Source organism: Oncorhynchus nerka, linkage group LG5 (genome assembly GCF_034236695.1).
Source record: "Oncorhynchus nerka isolate Pitt River linkage group LG5, Oner_Uvic_2.0, whole genome shotgun sequence".
In the NCBI taxonomy this organism is placed as follows: domain Eukaryota; kingdom Metazoa; phylum Chordata; class Actinopteri; order Salmoniformes; family Salmonidae; genus Oncorhynchus; species Oncorhynchus nerka.
Window position 1 is genome coordinate 28,244,774 of NC_088400.1, and position 25,844 is coordinate 28,270,617.

Consider the following 25,844-nt stretch of genomic DNA (forward strand, 5'->3'; position numbering starts at 1 on the left):
GGAGGGTTGAGGAGGCAGAACCAGGAGATAGGTTGGAGAAGGTTTGAGCAGAGGGAAGAGATGATAGGATGGAAGAGGAGAGAGTAGCGGGGGAGAGAGAGCGAAGGTTGGGACGGCGCGATACCATCCGAGTAGGGGCAGTGTGGGAAGTGTTGGATGAGAGCGAGAGGGAAAAGGATACAAGGTAGTGGTCGGAGACTTGGAGGGGAGTTGCAGTGAGGTTAGTGGAGGAACAGCATCTAGTAAAGATGAGGTCGAGCGTATTGCCTGCCTTGTGAGTAGGGGGAAGGTGAGAGGGTGAGGTCAAGAGGAGAGGAGTGGAAAGAAGGAGGCAGAGAGGAATGAGTCAAAGGTAGACGTGGGGAGGTTAAAGTCGCCCAGAACTGTGAGAGGTGAGCCGTCCTCAGGAAAGGAGCTTATCAAGGCATCAAGCTCATTGATGAACTCTCCGAGGAACCTGGAGGGCGATAAATGATAAGGATGTTAAGCTTGAAAGGGCTGGTAACTGTGACAGCATGGAATTCAAAGGAGGCGATAGACAGATGGGTAAGGGGAGAAAGAGAGAATGACCACTTGGGAGAGATGAGGATCCCGGTGCCACCACCCCGCTGACCAGAAGCTCTCGGGGTGTGCGAGAGCACGTGGGCGGACGAAGAGAGAGCAGTAGGAGTAGCGGTGTTGTCTGTGGTGATCCATGTTTCCGTCAGAGCCAAGAAGTCGAGGGACTGGAGGGAGACATAGGCTGAGATGAACTCTGCCTTGTTGGCCGCAGATCGGCAGTTCCAGAGGCTACCGGAGACCTGGAACTCCACGTGGGTCGTGCGCGCTGGGACCACCAGATTAGGGTGGCTGCGGCCATGCGGTGTGGAGCGTTTGTATGGTCTGTGCAGAGAGGAGAGAACAGGGATAGACAGACACATAGTTGACAGGCTAGAGAAGAGGCTACGCTAATGCAGAGGAGATTGGAATGACAAGTGGACTACACGTCTCGAATGTTCAGAAAGTTAAGCTTACGTAGCAAGAATCTAATTGACTAAAATGATTAAAATGATAGTGTACTGCTGGGGTAGGCTAGCTGCGTTGTTGACACTACCCTAATCAAGTCGTACCGTTGAGTGTGAAGTTTCTACAATGCTGCTTATCGGGAGCTAGCTGGCTAGCTAGCAGTGTTGGTTACGTTACGTTGCGTAGGAGAACGACAATAGCTGGCTAGCTAACCTAGAAAATCGCTCTAGACTACACAATTATCTTTGAAACAAAGACGGCTATGTAGCTAGCTATGTAGCTAGCTACGATCAAACAAATCACACCGTTGGGACTGTAATGAAATGAAGTGAAAAAGTGATACTACCTGTGGAGCGACGCGGAATGCGACCGGAATGCGAAAGTTCTATTCAGTAGACGTTGGCTGGCTATTGGCTAGCTAGGAGTGTCTCCTACGTTAAGGACGACAAAAATATACATATAACGTGTCAGGACTCCTCCCTCCACCTCACCACCTAAACCATGCTAAGACACTACATATAACGTGACAGGACTCCTCCACCTCACCCACTAAACCATGTTAACACACTGCATATAACGTGTCAGGACTCCTCCACCTCACCCACTAAACCATGCTAACACACTACATATAACGTGTCAGGACTCCTCCACCTCACCCACTAAACCATGCTAATACACTACATATAAGGTGACAGGACTCCTCCACCTCACCCACTAAACCATGCTAACACACTACATATAACGTGACAGGACTCCTCCACCTCACCCACTAAACCATGCTAACACACTACATATAACGTGTGAGGACTCCTCCACCTCACCCACTAAACCATGCTAACACACTGCATATAACGTGACAGGACTCCTCCACCTCACCCACTAAACCATGTTAACACACTGCATATAACGTGTCAGGACTCCTCCACCTCACCCACTAAACCATGTTAACACACTGCATATAACGTGTCAGGACTCCTCCACCTCACCCACTAAACCATGCTAACACACTGCATATAACGTGACAGGACTCCTCCACCTCACCCACTAAACCATGCTAACACACTACATATAACGTGTCAGGACTCCTCCACCTCACCCACTAAACCATGCTAACACACTGCATATAACGTGTCAGGACTCCTCCACCTCACCCACTAAACCATGTTAACACACTGCATATAACGTGTCAGGACTCCTCCACCTCACCCACTAAACCATGCTAACACACTGCATATAACGTGACAGGACTCCTCCACCTCACCCACTAAACCATGCTAACACACTGCATATAACGTGACAGGACTCCTCCACCTCACCCACTAAACCATGCTAACACACTACATATAACGTGACAGGACTCCTCCACCTCACCCACTAAACCATGTTAACACACTACATATAACGTGTCAGGACTCCTCCACCTCACCCACTAAACCATGCTAATACACTGCATATAACATGTCAGGACCTCTCCACCTCACCCACTAAACCATGTTAACACACTACATATAACGTGTCAGGACTCCTCCACCTCACCCACTAAACCATGTTAACACACTGCATATAACGTGTCAGGACTCCTCCACCTCACCCACTAAACCATGCTAATACACTGATTATAACATGTCAGGACTCCTCCACCTCACCCACTAAACCATGTTAACACACTACATATAACGTGTCAGGACTCCTCCACCTCACCCACTAAACCATGTTAACACACTGCATATAACGTGTCAGGACTCCTCCACCTCACCCACTAAACCATGCTAACACACTACATATAACGTGTCAGGACTCCTCCACCTCACCCACTAAACCATGTTAACACACTACATATAACGTGTCAGGACTCCTCCACTTCACCCACTAAACCATGTTAACACACTACATATAACATGTCAGGACTCCTCCACCTCACCCACTAAACCATGTTAACACACTACATATAACGTGTCAGGACTCCTCCACCTCACCCACTAAACCATGCTAACACACTGCATATAACATGTCAGGACTCCTCCACCTCACCCACTAAACCATGTTAACACACTACATATAACGTGTCAGGACTACTCCACCTCACCCACTAAACCATGTTAACACACTACATATAACGTGTCAGGACTCCTCCACCTCACCCACTAAACCATGTTAACACACTACATATAACGTGACAGGACTCCTCCACCTCACCCACTAAACCATGCTAACACACTACATATAACGTGACAGGACTCCTCCACCTCACCCACTAAACCATGTTAACACACTACATATAACGTGTCAGGACTCCTCCACCTCACCCACTAAACCATGTTAACACACTACATATAACGTGCCAGGACTCCTCCCTCCACCTCACCCACTAAACCATGCTAATACACTACATATAACGTTTCAGGACTCCTCCCTCCACCTCACCCACTAAACCATGCTAACACACTACATGTAACGTGTCAGGACTCCTCCCTCCACCTCACCCACTAAACCATGCTAAGACACTACATATAACGTGACAGGACTCCTCCACCTCACCCACTAAACCATGTTAACACACTGCATATAATGTGTCAGGACTCCTCCACCTCACCCACTAAACCATGTTAACACACTGCATATAACGTGTCAGGACTCCTCCACCTCACCCACTAAACCATGCTAACACACTGCATATAACGTGTCAGGACTCCTCCACCTCACCCACTAAACCATGTTAACACACTGCATATAACGTGACAGGACTCCTCCACCTCACCCACTAAACCATGTTAACACACTACATATAACGTGTCAGGACTCCTCCACCTCACCCACTAAACCATGCTAATACACTGCATATAACATGTCAGGACCTCTCCACCTCACCCACTAAACCATGTTAACACACTACATATAACGTGTCAGGACTCCTCCACCTCACCCACTAAACCATGTTAACACACTGCATATAACGTGTCAGGACTCCTCCACCTCACCCACTAAACCATGCTAACACACTACATATAACGTGTCAGGACTCCTCCACCTCACCCACTAAACCATGTTAACACACTACATCTAACGTGTCAGGACTCCTCCACTTCACCCACTAAACCATGTTAACACACTACATATAACATGTCAGGACTCCTCCACCTCACCCACTAAACCATGTTAACACACTACATATAACGTGTCAGGACTCCTCCACCTCACCCACTAAACCATGCTAACACACTGCATATAACATGTCAGGACTCCTCCACCTCACCCACTAAACCATGTTAACACACTACATATAACGTGTCAGGACTACTCCACCTCACCCACTAAACCATGTTAACACACTACATATAACGTGTCAGGACTCCTCCACCTCACCCACTAAACCATGTTAACACACTACATATAACGTGACAGGACTCCTCCACCTCACCCACTAAACCATGCTAACACACTACATATAACGTGACAGGACTCCTCCACCTCACCCACTAAACCATGTTAACACACTACATTTAACGTGTCAGGACTCCTCCACCTCACCCACTAAACCATGTTAACACACTACATATAACGTGCCAGGACTCCTCCCTCCACCTCACCCACTAAACCATGCTAATACACTACATATAACGTTTCAGGACTCCTCCCTCCACCTCACCCACTAAACCATGCTAACAGACTACATGTAACGTGTCAGGACTCCTCCCTCCACCTCACCCACTAAACCATGCTAAGACACTACATATAACGTGACAGGACTCCTCCACCTCACCCACTAAACCATGTTAACACACTGCATATAATGTGTCAGGACTCCTCCACCTCACCCACTAAACCATGTTAACACACTGCATATAACGTGTCAGGACTCCTCCACCTCACCCACTAAACCATGCTAACACACTGCATATAACGTGTCAGGACTCCTCCACCTCACCCACTAAACCATGTTAACACACTGCATATAACGTGACAGGACTCCTCCACCTCACCCACTAAACCATGTTAACACACTACATATAACGTGTCAGGACTCCTCCACCTCACCCACTAAACCATGCTAATACACTGCATATAACATGTCAGGACCTCTCCACCTCACCCACTAAACCATGTTAACACACTACATATAACGTGTCAGGACTCCTCCACCTCACCCACTAAACCATGTTAACACACTGCATATAACGTGTCAGGACTCCTCCACCTCACCCACTAAACCATGCTAATACACTGCATATAACATGTCAGGACTCCTCCACCTCACCCACTAAACCATGTTAACACACTACATATAACGTGTCAGGACTCCTCCACCTCACCCACTAAACCATGTTAACACACTACATATAACGTGTCAGGACTCCTCCACTTCACCCACTAAACCATGTTAACACACTACATATAACATGTCAGGACTCCTCCACCTCACCCACTAAACCATGTTAACACACTACATATAACGTGTCAGGACTCCTCCACCTCACCCACTAAACCATGCTAACACACTGCATATAACATGTCAGGACTCCTCCACCTCACCCACTAAACCATGTTAACACACTACATATAACGTGTCAGGACTCCTCCACCTCACCCACTAAACCATGCTAACACACTACATATAACGTGTCAGGACTCCTCCACCTCACCCACTAAACCATGCTAACACACTACATATAACGTGTCAGGACTCCTCCACCTCACCCACTAAACCATGCTAACACACTACATATAACGTGACAGGACTCCTCCACCTCACCCACTAAACCATGCTAACACACTACATATAACGTGACAGGACTCCTCCACCTCACCCACTAAACCATGTTAACACACTACATATAACGTGACAGGACTCCTCCACCTCACCCACTAAACCATGTTAACACACTACATATAACGTGTCAGGACTCCTCCACCTCACCCACTAAACCATGTTAACACACTGCATATAACGTGTCAGGACTCCTCCCTCCACCTCACCCACTAAACCATGCTAACACACTACATATAACGTGTCAGGACTCCTCCACCTCACCCACTAAACCATGTTAACACACTGCATATAACGTGTCAGGACTCCTCCACCTCACCCACTAAACCATGCTAACACACTACATATAACGTGTCAGGACTCCTCCCTCCACCTCACCCACTAAACCATGTTAACACACTGCATATAACGTGTCAGGACTCCTCCACCTCACCCACTAAACCATGTTAACACACTGCATATAACGTGTCAGGACTCCTCCACCTCACCCACTAAACCATGCTAACACACTACATATAACGTGTCAGGACTCCTCCACCTCACCCACTAAACCATGCTAACACACTACATATAACGTGTCAGGACTCCTCCCTCCACCTCACCCACTAAACCATGCTAATACACTACATATAACATTTCAGGACTCCTCCACCTCACCCACTAAACCATGCTAACACACTACATATAACGTGTCAGGACTCCTCCACCTCACCCACTAAACCATGCTAACACACTACATATAACGTGTCAGGACTCCTCCCTCCACCTCACCCACTAAACCATGTTAACACACTGCATATAACGTGTCAGGACTCCTCCACCTCACCCACTAAACCATGCTAACACACTACATATAACGTGTCAGGACTCCTCCCTCCACCTCACCCACTAAACCATGCTAATACACTACATATAACGTGTCAGGACTCCTCCACCTCACCCACTAAACCATGCTAACACACTACATATAACGTGTCAGGACTCCTCCCTCCACCTCACCCACTAAACCATGCTAACACACTACATATAACGTTTCAGGACTCCTCCCTCCACCTCACCCACTAAACCATGCTAACACACTACATATAACGTGTCAGGACTCCTCCCTCCACCTCACCCACTAAACCATGCTAACACACTACATAGAACGTGTCAGGACTCCTCCACCTCACCCACTAAACCATGTTAACACACTACATAGAACGTGTCAGGACTCCTCCACCTCACCCACTAAACCATGCTAACACACTACATATAACGTGTCAGGACTCCTCCCTCCACCTCACCCACTAAACCATGCTAATACACTACATATAACGTTTCAGGACTCCTCCCTCCACCTCACCCACTAAACCATGCTAACACACTACATATAACGTGTCAGGACTCCTCCCTCCACCTCACCCACTAAACCATGTTAACACACTACATATAACGTGTCAGGACTCCTCCCTCCACCTCACCCACTAAACCATGCTAACACACTCTTCCAGCTTCCATTCAGTCTGAATCTCCAGTCACATCACAACCAACTCCAACAATGTATTTTAACAGTTCAAATACACAACACAGGGTTACGTCCCAAGGCAATATGCAACGAGGCGGGGATGGAGGGGCGGTGGGAGTGGTGCGCCCCCCTGGATGGTGTCATTTGGTGTACCATGGGTCTTTGTGTGAAAGAGGTGCTTTCCCTCACCAGCGGGTCCAAAACATCATTAAAGTCTATTCATATTAAAGAGGTCATCGGTAACCTCCAAGGGAAAGAATGCTTTGGTAAAATAACAGTAATAAAGCAGAATGCAGTATCAGACAAGCCTGGGGAATCACAGTATTAACAGCAGCAGTCTATGTCTCCATTCAGACGGTTATGGAGTAACTAACTCACTCTAGTTGGAATAAAGAGGTCCCTGCCAACCTGTCAGGAAAATGCAGAGTGCACACACTGAAAGATGAGTGTTTGGCATGGACGAGGGGAGGGGCTGTCGTACGTGGTAATGTGAAAACTTCTTATCAATGTGTGATGACGTGGAAGTAACCTTGAGATACTGTAGCAAGGAACTGTCTCAGCTGCACTTCCACTCATAAAAAATGACAGACCCTGGTCGGACGGTACAAAAATAAAGAGAGTAGCGTTCATTGAGAGCCAGATATTTCTGTACAAAAAGTGGTCATAAAATATTCAGCACTCTGGAGAGTGCAGCAGGAGGGGGGTGAGAGATGGAAGACGGACATGCACCACTCTGGTAAGAATACGAGGGTTTCCAAATATGACCTGCAGGCAAGTCTGAAATGCTCTTTGGCTTCTCAAAGACTTGATTAGGTTTGGGACAACTTTAACCAATGATTTAAAACTTTCTACCCTCAAATCTACCAATCAATTATCATTTATATCATACTATAATTACTATTTCATCATTATATTTTCTAGTTCTCAATAGTATCATTTTACTCAGTAAAGATGAAAAATAAAATTTAGCACCAGTAAATTAAGGGGAACATTTGCTTAATCAGTGTTCTAATACAATGCTACTATTTTGATTAATTCAAATGTGAAAATCTGATTTTAAAAAACAACAGAATTCATATGCCTGATGCAACTCACATTTGACAAGTATCTTCAAGGAGATCTTGAGATAAAAAGCTGAATTTATTATAATCAAATGTCCTTAGAGCTGAAGCCCTTCTATGAATAATCATCAAAGAATCAGTGGCACATTAGCCCATCTATCCCCTCCACCCATCTATCCCCCACCCATCTATCCCCTCCACCCATCTACCCCCCACTCATCTATCCCCTCCACCCATCTACCCCCACTCATCTATCTCCTCCACCCATCTATCCCCTCCACCCATCTACCCCCACCCATCTATCCCCCACCCATCTATCCCCTCCACCCATCTATCCCCTCCACCCATCTACCCCCCACCCATCTATCCCCTCCACCCATCTATCCCCCACCCATCTATCCCTCCACCCATCTATCCCCTCCACCCATCCAACCCTACAACCCATTAATCCCCTCCACCCATCTATCCCCCGCCCATCCAACCCTTCAACCCATTTATCCCCTCCACCCATATATCCCCCACCCATCCATCCCCTCCACCCATCTATCCCCTCCACCCATCTATCCCCTCCACCCATCCAACCCTTCCACCCATCCAACCCTTCAACCCATCCATCCCCTCCACCCATCCATCCCCTCCACCCATCCAACCCTTCAACCCATTTATCCCCCAGCCATCCATCCTCCCACCAGGCTGTATGTTGTCCCACCATGCAGTGTGCTCGGCTGGCTCCAGATCTTTCTCCATCTCATTGAGATGCAAGGCACGCCCAACATGAGAAAATGTCCGAGATAACTTTGAAGTCATTAGTTCAGTCATTACCACAGTTATGTTAAATCCAAATTACAATTCATCACCAGAAAGAGCCAATCGTTTATTTTGTGTAACTTGGCAAGCGTTAAACTGTATTCAGTCATTTGAAGTCACGGAGCTGCACTCATTATGGAAGCCTATTTAGCGTTAGTGCCCTCCACTAAATCAGTTCTTATTCATTAGCAACTTGAGGGAATGCTTAACATCTAACATCGAGTTGACGTGATTGTCTAAGTCATTCTTCTCAGGAGAAATAAGCTAAGGCTTTTGTATTTTCTATGTGAGCCAGCCATCTATGCATCAATAGAAATGAACTCTTTTAAATGACTTGTTAAATCTGATGTCAGATGCTGTTCTTCTTTTTGATTTCAAGTTTAATGAACATTGTGATTAGAAACATAAAATGTGTCCACCACCCCGATTTCTGTTTTTAAAAGGGTATTTGGTCACAATATGTTGTTGAAATCAAACTACAAAGGAGAGCTGATAAAACGGACACTTTTATTGACAGCTTCAATAAAAAGCTGTCCATCTGACTGTGTCTGGGAAATAATTTGGTCAACCAGTTTCCATTTTCGTACATAAAAATTCCCCATTTTCTTTGTTGGGCTTTCCCTTCCCAGACAAAACACATATTTCCTAATATGCAACAATGTTGTTCTCCACAATATTCATCAAAAACACGGTGGTCTTACAATCTGGAAGAATCTGGAACAAACACGGCTGGTCACGGAGAGTTTGTTACATCAATGATACATTATCTTAGCTTGTCCGTCTTTTACCGGAGGCTCTTGTAGAGGGCACCGATAGTTGCCCTGCCAGATCAAATAGAAGAATACATTAAAGATACCCAGAAAGGTACGATTTTAGTGCAGTGATACCAGTGACACAGAGTTACAAGTGACACAGTGATAAAGTGATACCAGTGATAAAGTGATACCAGTGATACAGAGGTACAAGTGACACAGTGGTACCAGTGATACAGAGGTACCAGTGATAAAGTGATACCAGTGATAAAGTGATACCAGTGATACAGAGGTACAAGTGACACAGTGGTACCAGTGATACAGAGGTACCAGTGAGAAAGTGATACCAGTGATAAAGAGGTACCAGTGATAAAGTGATACCAGTGATAAAGTGATAAAGTGATACCAGTGATACAGAGGTACCAGTGATAAAATGATACCAGTGATAAAGTGATACCAGTGATACAGAGGTACAAGTGACACAGTGGTACCAGTGATACAGAGGTACCAGTGAGAAAGTGATACCAGTGATAAAGAGGTACCAGTGATAAAGTGATACCAGTGATAAAGTGATAAAGTGATACCAGTGATACAGAGGTACAAGTGACACAGTGGTACCAGTGATACAGAGGTACCAGTGATAAAGTGATACCAGTGATAAAGTGATACCAGTGATACAGAGGTACAAGTGACACAGTGGTACCAGTGATACAGAGGTACCAGTGATAAAGTGATACCAGTGATAAAGTGATAAAGTGACACAGTGGTACCAGTGATAAAGTGATACCAGTGATAAAGTGATACCAGTGATAAAGTGATACCAGTGATAAAGTGATACCAGTGATAAAGCGGTACCAGTGATAAAGTGATACCAGTGATACAGAGGTACCAGTGATAAAGTGATACCAGTGATAAAGTGATACCAGTGATTAAGTGATACCAGTGATGAAGTGATACCAGTGATACCAGTGATACAGAGGTACCAGTGATACAGTGATACCAGTGATACAGAGATACCAGTGATAAAGTGATACCAGTGATACAGAGGTACCAGTGATAAAGTGATACCAGTGATACAGTGATACCAGTGAAAAAGTGATACCAGTGATACAGAGGTACCAGTGATAAAGTGATACCAGTGATACCCTTTGATCATATAGCATGAAATAGAGAGGTTCTCATCTATGAGTTCAATTCAAAGGCTACAAGACAGCACACGTACAAATACTCTGGCTATCAGCAGAAATTGACATCTTCTGCACCATGGACAGGAACCAATTGTAATTTCAATTCACCACTGTTACACTGGGGAACAGATATAGGCCTGTGCATTAAGACACATTCAGCTCCCGTATCTATCCAGAAAATGTGTTAGGTACGCCACCATACAATTCAACACTTTGTTTTATATTAAAAGAGAGAAAATTGCTCAAAGAAAAAGCCTAATCTACCAAGAGAGCATGACCTAATTAAAACTATGGGTTTCTATCACAGCACCTTCCTGGTGCTCCAGTCCAATTATCTATGTTTCAGCTGCATGGACATATGGTGGAATTAGCACCTTTAAACAACATGTATTTACATCTTCACATTCTCCACTAATAGACACTTGTGTAATGGCTGTGGTCGAGCAGGAGGAAGTGATGTATTACTAATAAAAACTGAATCCACAAACACTGACATTTATGCCTGGTGTGGTCAGCTAACTCTAACGCCATCTCATCTCCATCATGCCATTTATTTGCTGTGGTCATAAAACCATCACTACCTTCTCTAAGAGCTGAGGCAGGGCTAGGACATGGGGAGGAGGACACTCAAAATGAACTGCCAGTCCAGCTGAAGCAGGGCTGGGACAAGGGGAGGAGGACACTCAAAATGAACAGCCTCCCTGCTCTAACAGTGCGGATGACAATGGCATTTAGTGCCCTGCCGATGAGCTGATGGATGGGGTGGTGTCTGGGAAATGAAATCCCTGTCTTTCTCCCCCAGTTATGTTGTCCTGTCCTGTGCTGTCCTATCATATTCATTCCAGTTCTCCTCCCCAAGGCTTTACCTTTGCAGAGGCTGGAGGCTGGAGGGCTGGAAGACTGGAGGTCTGGAGTGAACTCCTCTGCACCAGGACATCACCGCCTGGGTGCTGCAGGGGCATGTACCTCCCTCCCCTGTAACCCAGACCAGGCAAGACCAGACTAGACCAGTCCAGACCAGACTCGACTGGACCAGACCAGACTGCACCAGACCAGACTGGAACAGATCAGACCAGACCAAACTGGGCCAGACCGGACCAGACTAGACCAGTCTAGACCAGACCAAACTGCACCACACCAGACTGGAACAGACCAGACCAGACTGTACCAGACCAGACTGGGCCAGACCAGACCAGACTGGGCCAGACCGGACCAGACTAGACCAGTCCATATCAGACTGGACCAGACCAGACCAGACTGGACCAGACCAGACCGGACCAGACTAGACTGGACCAGACCAGACTGGACCAGACCAGACCAGACTGGATTAGACCAGACCAGACTGGACCAGACCAGACTGGACCAGACCAGACCGGACCAGACTAGACTGGACCAGACTGGACCAGACCAGACCAGACTGGATTAGACCCCCAGAAACAGCCTTAGCCTCAGTAAGAGTTTCAGACACCATGATGCAGTACAGCAGCAGCTCACCAGTGGCTGTCTGGTTTAAAGCTTTACACTGTGTGCACGATGCCAGACACAAGCTACAGTAAACCTGTGGCTCATTCAATGAAGTAAGCTATTTCCTGAATGTTCTTGGTTCTCTAGGGGAAATAGTGTATATTACACCACAGTAGATGACTGCAGAAACAGTTTTAACAGGCAACAATGCACAGAGAGAGGATGCTTGGAAAAGTCACCAACAAATACAACACCTGGCGAGGCGCTAGCTAGCAGCTTAATGTCACAATGCAGCACAGAATGACAATGATCCTGTGTAAAACCGTGGTGGTCACACAGTCGATACGGAGAAACACAAGGCACACAGCGGACGGACTAACATCTCAGGAGGGTGATTACTGCTGTCGCTAGCAGCATGCACAGGTAGGTACGCCGCGCTGCTGCAGCTCACATCCAACACACTTTACCCTTCAAAGACATTCAACAGAAAACACACAGGGAACAGAAGACAGAGAAATACAGTGAAGAAAACAGAAGAGAGACAGTAGAGAGTTAGAGAGATAGAGATATAGATAGAGGGAGATATTTATATATATATATATAGAGAGAGAGAGAGAGATAAATAGATAGAGCAATATATATATATATATATATATATATATATATATATATATATATATATATATATATATAGAGAGATAGAGAGATTGAGATAGAGATAGAGACTGAGAAGGAGAGATAGAAACAGACAGATAGTGAGAGAGATGGAGAGATAGAGAGACATAGAGATAGAGAAAAGAAGAGAAGAAAGGGAAGAGCAGGATCGGTCCCTGCAGAAGAGAGGAGAGGAAGAAGGGTATGAGGAGGAGGGGGACTCACAGTATCTCCAGATCACGGAGGGCTCGGAAGGCTCCATCTTCGATGCAGCTTATGTGGTTGCTGTCCAGTTGCCTGCGGAGGGATGAGAGACAGGAGTCAGCGGAAGGTCTGTCTGCAGACGTGGGGGTTTAGGGTACTGGGGGGCTGCAGGAGGAGGAGTGCCAGTGGCTGGGTATGGTGAGGGAGGTGGCTGGGAGGGGCTGAAGGTAGGTAGCTACTGGCTAGCCAGTGGGCGTACAGCACAAACTCAGATCTCAGCCCTCACCTCTGCCTCACCGCAACCTGCCAGGGAAGGAAAGGACCAGCTGGCTAAAGTGGCCTGTCTGGCTGTAGCCTATCACCTCACTCTCAACACTGCCCCGTCTCAACACTGCCCCGTGAGTGGAGGAGAGAAATAGAGAGCGGGGGGCGGAAGGAGAGTGAACAGAGGCTGGCTATAGCCCACCCCGTCTGTCAGCTCTCTATTAATTACATTGCATCCCTCCTCCTTCTCTTCTCCCCCCTCCTCTTCTTCTCCCTCCTCATCTTCTCCCCCTCTCCCTTTCTCTTTATTTTTTTTGTCAGAAAGGGAGTAATTTCATTACATTAGAGCAGCCAATCCATTACGAGCTTTTACCGACTCTGTCACTGAAACAATTTCATTAAAGGAGAGGGTTCGTAAATCAGCCCGGGTCACGATGCTGGACTCCCAGACGCTCAGAGCACTTCTTCCTCTTCTTTCTTTTCCTTTTACTTTAATTTGCAAGTCTCCCCCCCCCCATACAACCCCCCTTCTCTCCACCCCTCCCCTCTCTTCTCTCTCTGCCCAACAAATAGGAGATGGATGGAAGACAAGGCAATACAAAGGGCAGACATCTAGAACGCTCTCCAGCTCCTTTATCCAGGCTCCAAAAGCTTCTGTGACATTTAACCTGTTACAGATACTGTCTGCATCTTCTGCTCTGGGATATAAACAAGACCATATCTCCTCTTCTCTAATATCCTATACCCATCTCCTCCTCTTCCCCTATCTCTCTATCCCTAATCCCTGATACTTTACTTTGCTTTCGAGCTCTTTGTTTTCTTCTTACTTCCCTTGGTTCTCATCTAGTAAAGCAGCTGTTTCCTGACTGGTCGTTATCTCTTAGCAGAGGAGACCAGCCGTTTGGAAAGCGTCAACAAGAGAGGAAATGAAATAATCTAGGACATTATTTCATTACAATTTGGTATGAGACATTTACAATGAAAACAACCATCTGTGTAGAATGGAAACAAGCAAAGTTATGGCATTATATATGCAGATATGCAGATAGGAGAATGACATATTGGAGCCATGCTTAATCTAATTTCATGATACATGTTGTCTTTATTTGAAATTATTTGCTAACTGGTGAAGCCTGACAAACCTTAGGGAGGAGTGATACTGTGATCAAAGCTAGGTCGTACTTCTGACCCTTTACCTCTAGTGTGTGTGTGTGTGTGTGTGTGTGTGTGTGTGTGTGTGTGTGTGTGTGTGTGTGTGTGTGTGTGTGTGTGTGTGTCTGTGTGTGTGTGTGTGTCTGTGTCTGTGTGTGTACAGTATATGTGTGTGTGTACAGTATGTGTGTGTGTAATGGGTGTTGGTGGTGGGGAATGACAGTCCCAAAATGAATTTCCTTCCATCTAATTACGTTGGCCTTTAATCATCTCAGTCATAAGCAGTATTGTCAGTTGCAAGCAGTTTGATGCCTCTACCTTGAGGAACATGAAAAGAAGAGAGAGAAAGGGGAGAGAGAGAGTAGAGAGAGAGAGAAAGAAAGATTAGAGAGAGTAGCGAGAGTAGGAGAGTAGAGAGCATAGAGAGATAGAGCGAGAGAGAGGAGAGGAGAGAGCTGAGCTGCACTTCCTAAACTCCTGCCAAATGTGTATGACCATATTAGAGACAAATATTTCCCTCAGATTACACAGACCGACAAAGAATTCCAAAACAAATCCAATTTTGATCAACTCCCATATCTATTGGGTGAAATAGCACAGTGTGCCATCACAGCAGCAAGATTTGTGACCTGTTGACACAAGATAAAGGCAACCAGTGAAGAACAAACACCATTGTAAATACAACCCATATTTATGTTTATAAATTTTCCCTTTTGTACTTTAACTATTTGCACATCATCATAAATTGTGTGGTCCGAGCCCTGAATGCTGATTGGCTGAAAGTCATGGTATATCAGACTATATACCACGGTTATGACAAAACATTTACAGTATTTGTACTCTTCTAATGATGTTGTTAACCAGTTTATAATAGCAATAAGACACCTTGAGGGTTTTTGGTATATGGCCAATATATCATGGCCATATACCACACTATTTCGTGCCATATTGCTTAATTTATAATACAGTACATAGCCATAACATGACATTTGAAATGTGTCTATTCCTTTAAAACTTGTGAGTGTAATGTTTACTGTTCATTTTTTATATGATTATTTCATTTTTGTTTATTATCTATTTCACTTGCTTTGGCAATGTAAACATATGTTTCCCATGCCAATAAAACCCTTTGAATTGAAATGTAATTGAGTGGGTTGCAAGGCTTTGATTACATTTCAAAACGCCTAGCTAGCTAGAACTAGCCAAGTACAAACCAGCTGTAACATATAATGTATCCAGCTGTAATCAACTAATGGATACTGTAACGGCTGATTTCTTCCTCATCCTCTGAAGAGGTGTAGCAAGGATCGGACCAAGATGTGGCGTGGTAAGTGTCCATGTTTTAATAAGAAAAACTCAACATGAACACAAAATACAAAAAACAATAAATGTGAACAAACCGAAACAGTCCCGTGTGGCACAAACACTGACACAGGAAACAAACACCCACAAACAAACAGTGAAACCCAGGCTACCTAAGTATGATTCTCAATTAGAGAGAACTAACAACACCTGACTCTGATTGAGAACCATACTAGGCTGAAACATAGAAATCCACAAAATCATAGAAAAAACAACATAGACGGCCCACCCCAACTCACGCACTGACCATCCTAAATAACGACAAAACAAACAGACTTCCCACCCCAACTCACGCCCTGACCATACTAAATAACGACAAAACAAAGGAAATAAAGGTCAGAACGTGACAGATACATATATAAGCCCCAAGCTAAGCAACCTTGCAATCAAATATGCAGAAGGAATTGCCAGTCAAACAGGGAGGAAAAAAATAGAAAGAGCACCCAGAGACCCTAAGAGAAGAATTTATGTAATAAAAAGACAAATAAATCAAGGTGGATCTCTTCTTTTTCATCAAACGTCCAAATGTTTGGCATGCAGCCCTGCGCAAGGCAAACAAAAAAATCTTAAAATGTCTGGAAGCAAGATCATGAGACAATTGCATGTGGACACATCCCCAAAATGTAATATTAATATATATAATAACTGAACAGTAATGATCCAAGGCTCTGAGGCCAGTCTAGAGCTGTTTGAGGAAGAGTTCGACATGATAAAACCTCTAGTGAATGATGAAGTAAAAACTGACATGTCTCTACCAACAACGCCAGCAACTCCCAAAACCTGGGCTTCCAAACAGGAGGCCCACAGTAGATCACTCCCTCTCCTGTAGCTGGAGCAGCTGTGTGCACACCAAAAACACCATTGGTAAAACTAATCCAAATTAGCCTCTCCTTTCTTGAAGTGGAGATGACAGAATTCAGGGAGAACAAACAACACTGTCCAGACACTGAAGGAAGAGTTGAGGCATTTCCAGGAAGAGAGTCGTGCTTCATTAGAACAGTTAAGACACAATACTGACCAAATGCCACAGTCCAATGATGTCCTCCAAGAGGATCTGTGTGAAGTAAAGGTGGAGCTGCAGCCAAGAGAGAGGGACATGATGCCCTCCGTCAGCAGCATCTGACCATGCCACCAACAAAGCAGACCCATCAGCCTGGTGGAAGCCCAGATACCCCTGATCCCAGTGCAGCCTTCACCCCATCTGCCTCACAAGCCTCTCAGCCTCTTAGGGTTCACCTTGACCCTCCAACCTCCCAGCCTACCCTGACCTGCCAACCTCCCAGCCTGGCAAAGCCTACCCTGACCTGCCAACCTCCCAGCCTGCCACAACCTACCATGCCTTGCCAAACTCCCAGCAGTCCAGCCGTTACAGCCATTATTATAAGCCATCCTTCCCTCAGCAGCATCCACTGTTTTGTACATAATGTTTCCGCCATCGTTTCCTGTGACAGAAAAGAGCTTCTGGACATCAAAACAGTTATCCCTAACCTCCTTTCGATGAGGTACTTCTACTTCAATGAGTTGAAGGAGAAAGACATATTGATTATCCCGGACCAGGCTCTAGTCCCCGACAGGCGAAGACGATGCTATAGAGGCCGGCAAGACAAGGTTGCACCCTGATGAGACAACGGCGGAAAATTAATAAATCACCTCTACCCTCTGTTCTATTGCCAAATGTGTAATCACTGAAGAATAAACTGGACGAGCTCATTCCGAGACCATTCTATCAACGGGATATTAAGAACTGCACTATACTATGCTTCTCGGAGTCATGAATGAAAAAGGACATGGGTAATATACATCTCGCTGGTTTTTCTATGCATCGGCAGAACGGAACGGCAGAGGCCTGTAAGTTCAGTGTCACAGGTCAGGTTTTCTCCCTTGAGTTTAATACCTGAGGTTGCCACTGGAGAGCACCCAGTGACCCTCTTTGGACTTATTGGGATCACCTGCTGGATGACTATTTAGGTTCCTCTGTGGACTGGGCCAGTTGCTCAGGTCTAATGTCTTGCTTAGTGATCTCGTGTACACTTGCTTTGTTGTTTTGCTATGAAGACCTTAAGTAAATATTCTGGATTTACCCTTACCTCTGCCTGCTGTGTTTCTCTGCGCCTGGGTCCGAGTTCGTACTAGCATCAAAGTTTCCTACCAAGCATTCCAGAGTGGCATATATCATCTTCTTGCTCTCAGGACGGGCCCTAGCCTGGGCCACGGCCATCTGGAAGCAGCAATCAGACATTTGTTTCCATTTGCAAAGCTTCAGCTAGGAGATGAGGAAGGTTTTTGATCACCCCATCAGTGGAAGGAATGCTGCTGAAAGACTCATTGTGCTTCGGCAGGGCAGCCGGGGCATAGCTGATTACACCATTGACTTTAGGACGCTCACCCCTGAGAGCGGATGGAATATAGAGGCACTTCACTCAGCTTTCCGGGACAACCCTGACACTCTGGAGGAGCTTATAATTCTGGCCATCCGGATTGACAACCGGCTTCGGAAATATCGTCATGAGAGGACAGAGGGGCCCCGAGTTGGTTCCAGTGTTACGGGCCCCGCTGAGGGAATCGATTCTTCATTTGTTTCACTGCCGTATGCTGGGCCTGCTTGTCCTGTACCCTGTCGGGGTTCTCAATTTGGCTATGGTTCTTCTTCATATCCTTCAGAGGAGCCGATGCAATTGGGAAGCACCAGATTTTCCGCTCTGGAGAGTCAGATACAGTCTCCTGCGGCCAATACGGTACGCACCTTGCATCCGGCCAACCTGTGGTGTGACAATGGATAGTTGGACATTCCTGCTTTCATAGACTCTGGGGCCGCCGGCTGTTTTCTGGATCGCACATTAGCTCGCCAACAGAGGCTGCCACTCACTAAACTGGACACTCCGATGTCGGTCACTGCGCTGGATGGTCAACCCCTAGGGTCTGGGACGGTGAAGCAACTCACCATGCCTATTCAACTACGAGTTCTGGATGACCATGTGGAGCTTATCTAGTTACATCTGGTGGACTCTCCTGAGATTCCCCTGGTTCTTGGACATCCGTGGCTTTCCACCCATAATCCTCAAATTGACTGGCCTTCGGGAAGAGTTCTGGGATGGAATACTTCATGCCAGTTCATCTGCCAGCAACTCTCTACAAATTTCCAGTCCTGCTCGTCTGGAGACTTCCGATCCTCCAGTTCCTCTGGCTGGGAATGACAAGCCTGATCTTTCCCGCGTACCTCGAGATTACTGGGATTTGGGTGAGGTCTTCAGCAAACAAAGGGCCAGTAAACTACCTCCTCACAGGCCCTATGATTGTGCCATCAACCTCATGTCTGGTACACTCCTCCTAGAGGAGGGCTGTAAATCTCTCTCAGGTCGAAAGACTGCAGCCATGAACAGTAATATTAAAGAGGCACTGGCGGCTGATTTTATTCGGCCGTCCACTTCACCAGGGTTTTTTGTGAAGAAGATGGGGGAAGAAGGATGGGGGATTATGTCCCTGTATTTATTATCAGGGTTTAAATAACATTACCATTAATAACCGTTATCCCCTTCCTCTTATGTCATCAGCTTTGGGAGACTCCTCGGATCTACGGTTTTCTCTAAATTGGATTCACAGAACGCGTACAATCTGGTGCGCATGCCAGGTTCTTCAAAGACTCCTCGCCCATCACTTGTTCGTGAAGGCAGAAAAGCCTACACGGTGCGACGCATCCTCTCCAGTCGTCAGTTCCGGCGAGGAACTCAGTATCTGATGGACTGGGAGGGTTACGGGACTGAGAAACATTCCTGGGTTCCAGCCCGGGACATTTTGTACCACAGCCCGGGACATTTCGTACCACGGACTCATTCGGGACTCCTGTCGACGTTCAGCTACCCCTGGTGGAATGTCGCTAGCCATTCCTTGAGGGGGGGAGGGGGGTCCTGTCACAGGTCATATTTTCTCCCTTGAGTGTACTACCTGAGATTGCCACTCGACAGCACCCATGGGTTACTTCTAGTATCCAGGTGACCCTGATTGGGCTTATTGGGATCACCTGCTGGATGACTATTTAGGTTCCTCTGTGGACTGGGCCATTTGCTCAGGACTCATGTCTTGTTCAGTGTTCTCGTGTGCCCTTGCTTTAATGTTTTGCTATGAAGATCTTAAGTAAATATTCTGGATTTACCCTTACCTCTGCCTGCTGTGTTTCTCTGCGCCTGGGTCCGAGTTCGTACCAGCATTAATGTCACACAGAGGGGGTGGTGTGTCCCACGTTGTTAACAACAGCTGGTGCGCAATTTCTAATATTAAGAAGTCACATGGTTCTGCTTGCCTGAGTTAGAATACCTCATGATAAGCTGTAGACCATACTATTACCAAGATAGTTTTCATCTGTATTTTTCGGAGCAGTCTATTTACCAAGTCTAATTACCACCACAAACTGATGCTGGCACTAAGACGACACTCAACGAGCTGTACAGGGCCATAACCAAACAAGAAAATGCTCATCCAGAGGAGGTGCTCCTAGTGGGCGGTGATTTTAATGCAGGGAAACTGAAATTAGTTTAACCAAATTTTTAACTTACAAGCAAAAACTCAAACAGGAAGCACCAGTGATGCGCTCAATATGGAAGTGGTCCGATGAAGCGGATGCTAAGCTGCAGGACTGTTTTGCTAGCACAGACTGGAATATGTTCCGGGATTCATCCGATGGCATTGAAGAGTCTACCATATCAGTCACTGGCTTCATTAATAAGTGCATCGACAACGTTGTCCCCACAGTGACCATAAGGATACATCCCAACCAGAAGCCATGGATTACAGGCAACATCTACATTGAGCTAAAGGCTAGAACTGCCGCTTTCAACGAGCAGGACATTAATGTGGACATTAAAAAGAAATCCTGCTACACCCTCTGACGAATCATCAAACAGGCAATGCATCAATACAGGACAAAGATCGAATCCTACTACACCAGCTCTGACGTTCATTGGATGAGGCAGGGCTTGCAAGTTATCAAGGATTACAAAGGGAAACCAAAGTCCAGAGCTGCTTATTGTGGGAAGCTTGTGGAAGGCTACCCGAAACACTTGACCCAAGTTAAACAATTTAAAGGCAATGCTACCAAATACTAATTGAGTGCATGTAAACTTCTGACCCACTGGGAATGTGATGAAAGAAATAAAAGGTGAAATAAATCATTCTCTCTACTATTATTCTGACATTTCACATTCTTAAAATAAAGTGGTGATCCTAACTGACCTAAGAAAGGGAATTTTTTATTGGATTAAATGTCAGGGATTGTGAAAAACTGAGTTGACATGTATTTGGCTAAGGTGTATGTAAACTTCTGACATCAACTGTATGACAGTTAATGAAGTCACTGAAACTCTTTACAAGGAGTTGCAGTCAGTTTTGGAATTGGTGGCCAGTAATCAAATCAAAATCAAATCAAATGTATTTATATAGCCCTTCGTACATCAGCTGATATCTCAAAGTGCTGTACAGAAACCCAGCCTAAAACCCCAAACAGCAAGCAATGCAGGTGTAAAAGCAATAAATTGGTTCTGAACATTTCTAAAAGCAAGAGCATTGTATTTGTTAAAAATCATTCCTTAAGCTCTTGACCTCAGCTGAATCTGATACTGAATGGTGTGTCTGTTGATCAAGACTAAATTAGTTGGTGTTTTACCTTGGATTGTAAACTGTCATGGTTTTATAAGAAACATTCATGTGTGGAATTCCAAATGGTTTGCATAGTGAACTTACGCACAGTTCTGACACACAGTTCTGACACACACACACCCTACCAGACATGCCAGCAGGGCATTTTTAAATCCAGAACAAATTCAAACCCAAATCCAGAAAAAATTGAATAAAGCGTACAGTATTATATAGAACAATTATTGCATGGAACTCCTTCTATTGCTCAATAGAATAGCAAACCTGGTTTAAAAAAAAACAGATAAAGCAACACCTCACGGCACAACGCCTCTACCCTGTTTGACCAAAATATTTTGTTTGTATTTATTGATATGTACAGTAGGCTATGTGTGTGACAGTTTTTAAATTACAGTAGTTTAAACCTTGAGCAGTTATTGTCTATTAATGTTCTGTATTATGTAATGTTTCATGTTCTGTGTACACCCCAGAAAGAGTAACTGCGGCTTTCGCAACGGCTAATGGGGAACCGAATAAAATACCAAAAAATGAATTCACTTCAGTTGACGGATTTCCTTATATGAACTGTAACTCAGTAAAATCTTTGAAATTGTTGCATGTTGCTTTTATATTTTATTTCAATACATATACAGTACCAGTCAAAAGTTTGGACACATCTACTCATTTCAAGGTCTTTCTTTATTTTGACTATTTTCTACCTTGTAATATAGTAGTGGAGACATCAAAACCATGGAATAACACATATGGAATCATGCATTAACCAAAAAACGGTTAAACACATTCTTCAAAGTAGCCACCCTTTGCCTTGATGACAGCTTTGCACACTCTTGGCATTCTCTCAACTAGATTTGTGAGGTAGTCACCTGCAATACATTTCAATTAACATGTGTGCCTTGTTAAAAGTTAATTTGTGGAATTTGTTTCCTTCTTAATGCATTTGAGCCAATCAGTAGTGTTGTGACAACGTAGGGGTGGTATACAGAAGATAGCCCTATTTGGTAAAAGACCAAGTCCATATTATGGCAAGAACAGCTCAAATAAGCAAAGAGAAATGATAGTCCATCATTACTTTAAGACATGAAGATCAGTCATTCCGGAAAATAATCCATTTTAGAATAAGGCTGTTACATAACAAAATGTGGAAACAGTCAAGGGGTCTGAAATCTTTCCGAATACACTGTATATGAAAGGAGATCATTAACTGTTAGTTTTTAGAATATCCAGGGCTTGTACTCCTATACCTCAGGTATGAAGAACAGAAACTAGATTTTCTTATCAACATCAAAGGTTAAGACATAATAATACTTCTAGAAATATGGAGCCGTGGTGATAAAACTCGACACAATCCTGAGTGACAATGTTCTATATATACTGTAGGTACGGTGTATGCTTCCTCCTCAGATTCATCTTACTATGATCTTACTATGATGGCGCCGGAAGAATGGCTGCTGTTTTATGGTCTCCTAATCAATTGTGCTATTGTGTTTGTTATTTGGAACTTATTTTTGTACATAATGTTTCTGACACCATCTCTTATGACCAAAAATAGCTTCTAGAAATCATTGTTTTCTTTAATGAGTTGGACGAGAGGGATTTACTCCAGACACCAGACAGGGCCCTCATCCTCGTCATTCGCAGGAGAAAGAGAAGGACACATTGAGGAAGAAGGTCAAGGTGCCTTGTAAGGATCCGGCGGAGAGTGGGTAATTTGCCTTTACCATCGGTCCTATTGGCCAACGTTCAATCATTGAAAAATAAAATAGACAAACTACAAGCACGTATATCCTACCAATGGGACATTAAAAACTGTAATATCTTGTGTTTCACAGAGTCGTGGCTGAACGACGATAAGAATAACATAAAGCTGGTGGGTTATACACTGTATCGGGAGGAGAGAACAGTAGCCTCTGGTAAGACAAGGAGTGACGGTTTATGTATATTTGTAAACAACAGCTGGTGCACGACATCTAAGGAAGTCTCAAGGTTTTGCTCGACTGAAGTAGAGTATCTCATGATAAGCTGTAGACCACACAATTTACCAAGAGCAGTTTCATCTATATTCTTAGTAGCTGTCTATTTAACTCCACAAACCGATGCTGGATCACAATCAATGAGCTTTATACGGCCATAAGGAAAATGCTCATCCAGAGGAGGCGCTCCTAGTGGCTGGGGACTTTTTCCCATAGGGTGACACACAATTGGCCCAACGTCGTTTGGCCGGTGTAGGCCGTCATTGTAAATAAGAATTTGTTCTTAACTGACTTGCCTAGTCAAATAAAGGTTAAATAAAACATTTATTAAAATAATGCAGGGAAACTTAAATCCGTTTTACATCATTTCTACCAGCATGTTAAATGTGCAACCAGAGGGAAAAAATCTCAAGACCACCTTTACTCCACATACAGAGACACATTCAAAGCTTTCCCTCGCCCTCCATTTGGCAAATCTGACCATAATTCTATCCTCCTGATTCCTGCCTACAAGCAAAAACTAAAACAGGAAGCACCAGTGACTCAGTCAATTAAAAGGTGCTCAGATGAAGCAGATGCTAAGCTACAGGACTGTTTTGCTAGCACAGACTGTAATATGTTCCGTGATTCTTCTGATGGCATTGAGGAGTACACCACATCAGTCACTGGTGTGGTGTTGTCCCCACAATGATTGTACGTACATACCCCAACCAGAGCCATGGATTACAGGCAACATCCGCACTGAGCTAAAGGGTAGAGCTGCCGCTTTCAAGGCACAGGACTCTAACCCGTAAGCTTAGAAGAAATCCTGTTATGCCCTCCAACGAACCATCAAACAGGCAAAGCGTCAATACAGGAATTAGATTGAATCGTACTATACCGGCTGCGATTCAACGGGAAGCACAGCCGCGATCTGCCCACCTGACGAGCTAAATTACTTCTATGCTCGTGTAACGGATGTGAAACGGCTAGCTTAGTAAGCGGTGCGCGCTAAATAGCGTTTCAATTGGTGACGTCACTTGCTCTGAGACCTTGAAGTAGTAGTTCCCCTTGCACTGCAAGGGCCGCGGCTTTTGTGGAGCGATGGGTAACGATGCTTCGTGGGTGTCAGTCGTTGATGTGTGCAGAGGGTCCCTGGTTCGCGCCCGGGTATGGGCGAGGGGATGGTCTAAAGTTATACTGTTACATTGGTGCCGTGACCCGGATCACTGGTTGCTGCGGAAAAGGAGGAGGTCAAAAAGGGGGGTGAGTGTAATGGATGTGAAATGCTAGCTTAGTTAGCGGTGCGCGCTAAATAGCGTTTCAATCGGTGACGTCACTTGCTCTGAGACCTTGAAGTAGTAGTTCCCCTTGCTCTGCAAGGGCCGCGACTTTTGTGGAGCGATGGGTAACGATGCTTCGTGGGTGTCAGTCGTTGATGTGTGCAGAGGGTCCCTGGTTCGAGCCCGGGTATGGGCGAGGGGACGGTCTAAAGTTATACAGTTACACTCGCTTCGAGGCAAGTAACACTGAAACATGCATGAGAGCATCAGCTGTTCCGGACGACTGTGTGATCACGCTCTCCGTAGCCGATGTGAGTAAGACCTTTAAACAGGTCAACATTCACAAGGCCACAGGGCCGGACGGATCACCAGGACATGTTCACCGAGCATGCACTGACCAACTGGCAAGTGTCTTCACTGACATTTTCAACCTCTCCCTGTGTGAGTCTGTCATACCAACATGTTTCAAGCTGATCAGCATAGTCCCTGTGCCCAAGAACACCAAGGTAGCATGCCAAAAAGACTACTGACCCGTAGCACGCATGTCTGTAGCAATGAAGTGATTTGAAAAGCTGGTCATAGCCCACAACAAACACCATTATCCAAGAAACCCTAGACCCACTCCAATTTGCATACCGCCCCAACAGATCCACAGATGATGCATCTCTATTGCACTCCTCACTGCCCGTTCCCACTTGGACAAAAGGAACACCTATGTGAGATTGCTATTCATTGACTACAGCTCAGCGCTCAACACCATAGTGCCCTCAAAGCTCATCACA

General features: G+C 45.2%; 1 protein-coding gene across 1 annotated transcript in view; it reads right to left on the reverse strand.

Moving 5' to 3' along the window:
* Positions 1 to 25,844, reverse strand: part of LOC115123089 (slit homolog 3 protein-like) — a 516,835-nt gene that overhangs the window by 241,724 nt on the left and 249,267 nt on the right. Inside the window, 1 exon segment of the mRNA XM_065018507.1 lies at positions 13,428 to 13,499. Coding sequence (XP_064874579.1) covers positions 13,428 to 13,499 — 72 coding nt within the window.